This window comes from Antrostomus carolinensis, unplaced genomic scaffold (genome assembly GCF_000700745.2).
Source record: "Antrostomus carolinensis isolate BGI_N321 unplaced genomic scaffold, ASM70074v2 scaffold27373, whole genome shotgun sequence".
NCBI lineage: Eukaryota > Metazoa > Chordata > Aves > Caprimulgiformes > Caprimulgidae > Antrostomus > Antrostomus carolinensis.
The window spans coordinates 39,161-41,384 of NW_010307845.1; the positions used below are offsets into that span (position 1 = coordinate 39,161).

Here is a 2,224-nt window from a genome sequence, read left to right on the forward strand (position 1 = left end):
AGGAGGATGTGGCCCTAGGCCCAGAGCTCGGTGGAGGGCTCGACAGCCTCTCACAGGGGCGGCTGGGAGGTGCTCCGGATGCCTGCCCTGGCCTCACCTCACTGGTGGGTGCCACCATGGGCTCCCACCATCCCCACACCTGACCCCGGGCTGGCCTGTGGCTTTTTGGGCTCAAGGCTGGGCAAATCACAAGTGATTGGAGAAAGCAGAGGGGCTGTGGGGAGCAGGACAGAGCGGGGGACAGTCAGCACAGCAAGGCGGAGGGTTTCTGAGATACCTGTTCCCACTGCGATAGGAAGAAAGGGACACTCACATTCAACCTTTTTCTCCAGCATTGCCAAGTGATTAGCTACTTCTGTTTTCAGTTCATTGATTTTAAAAACCCTGAAAAGAAAACCCTCATGTATTAATGTTATACATTCAGTGCCTCACCCACCCTACGTACAAAGGACTTTTGCTAGAAGTAGCTATATTTTGATCTGTCCGATTGTGGTTGCTGTGAGGAAAAGACATTTTTCCATGTAAATGCTAAAATTTGGGCAGAAAATACACCCAGGTTTAATTTTCAGAAAAATTAACAACAAATGATTTTGTTATGGCCCTGGGAATGTACTGTGGCTCTGCAACACTTCATTACCCCCACCCTCGGCAGTGACTTGTTATTGTACCCCCCCAGGGAAGCAAAGTTAAATTGATAGTGCTTTGCCTAAGAGCAGCATCTTGGTGTCTGCACACTCTAAAGCCCTCCTCCTTTTGAGTTATGCTGATGATTTGCTGAGCTGTGATGGGATTGATCTGTCTTACTGAAACCAGCTGGAAAAAACTAAGCAGCTGTACAGATGTTGAGAAATCCTCTTGGAGGAGAGACATGTTTGGGTAATAAAGGGGAAAGTGAAACAAATCAGATGATTTGAATGTTCAACTAAGAAGCATTTATTTTGCTTCCTAAGAGGGCAGGAGCACAATAAGAACATTTATATTTACCACTCGATCTCCTTTTTAGATCAAAGTTAATCACCAAAATTGCTTTTGGTTTAAGCTACTGTATTGTTGTCAGCAGTAAATAACATGTGTACCAGGCCTAAATTTGGCAGGAGGAGTGGGATTTGAAAGAGATCTTAAACGCCCCTCTGCCTCCTGTGAAAATTTTACTTCAGGCTGATAAAAGAAATCACATTTTAAATTAATAATGATGTTCAGCTTCTTACCTCGAGAACTGCTCGGCAATCTGTCCCAGTAAATTCTGGAACAATTCTTCTTTCTCTGAAAGAAACAGAAGGGAGACATAACAGAAAATGACAGAGGAAAGAAGACATCCTCAACCCCCCTGCAAAGTGGCATCCCCAAACTTCCAGCCCTGACGGTGAGGCATTTAGCCAAAAAGTCATTCTGGTCCTTTGAACAATGACAGCGTTTGAGAACGACTCCTTGTCTCACCTGCTTTCCTCTGCCTGCAGATTACAGTCAAGGTTTCTCAGAAGTGTTTTTTGGGAGTGCTGGGTCTCCGAGAGGTGGCTTGTTTTAAGGCAGCACTCTCTGGAAAGGAGACCCTTTTGCGTTTCTTGGGTGGGACACTCAGAATCATGGTCTGTTTTTTAAAGGTCTGGCTGACAAGGACTGCCTCTACACCATCAGCACACTGTGCCAGAGTGCCCATGAACAATGTAACAGCTTATGAACACAAGAAAACCCAGCTTGCCTTTCAGATTTACACTGGGACATTATTCTGGAGACCAATTTTTTTGTGCAAATTCATAAGGATTATACTGCTATGCATACACTTCAGGGAAACATGAGATGCCAAAGTGACTGTCCTTGAAGAATGAGGTCCGGCCTTCCTGGTTTGTGGGATGGACACAGCCAGACACAAGTTTCCCAGCCCCTTTTCCCCTGAGAACATAAGCTGCGGGAATTCCATTGTTGCCTGAGCTGCTGTCTGCACTGGGAGCAGTCATGCCAGTAGCTTCCTGTCTCCCACTGCCACCTCCAGCACTCAGGTGCTTCAGCCGACTCAGGAAAGTCAGTCTGGTAAAGCCCCAGCCCCGTCCCGGGATGCCCCTTCCCATCACAGGATTGCAATCACTAACTAATGCGGGGAAAAGCAAATAAGTCCTTAAAACAAGACCCTAGATTTTGAGGGACAGTACACTTTAGGAAGGAAGGAAGGAAGAAGGACGATAGCAATGTTTCCCTGTCTTTCAGTCTGTATTCACACAGACAGAGA

The 2,224-nt window shown here is 46.3% G+C and overlaps 1 protein-coding gene across 1 annotated transcript in view; it reads right to left on the bottom strand.

Moving 5' to 3' along the window:
* PDE9A (phosphodiesterase 9A) overlaps window positions 1–1,554 on the bottom strand; it is a 27,988-nt gene extending 26,434 nt beyond the window's left edge. The window contains exons 1-3 of the mRNA XM_010165595.2: window positions 1,526–1,554; window positions 1,209–1,286; window positions 314–384 (exon numbers count right to left, since the gene is read on the bottom strand). Of these exons, the coding sequence (XP_010163897.1) occupies window positions 314–335 (22 nt within the window). The 5' untranslated portion in view covers window positions 336–384; window positions 1,209–1,286; window positions 1,526–1,554. The remainder of the gene's footprint in view (window positions 1–313; window positions 385–1,208; window positions 1,287–1,525) is intronic.
* Window positions 1,555–2,224: the final 670 nt, after the last annotated feature.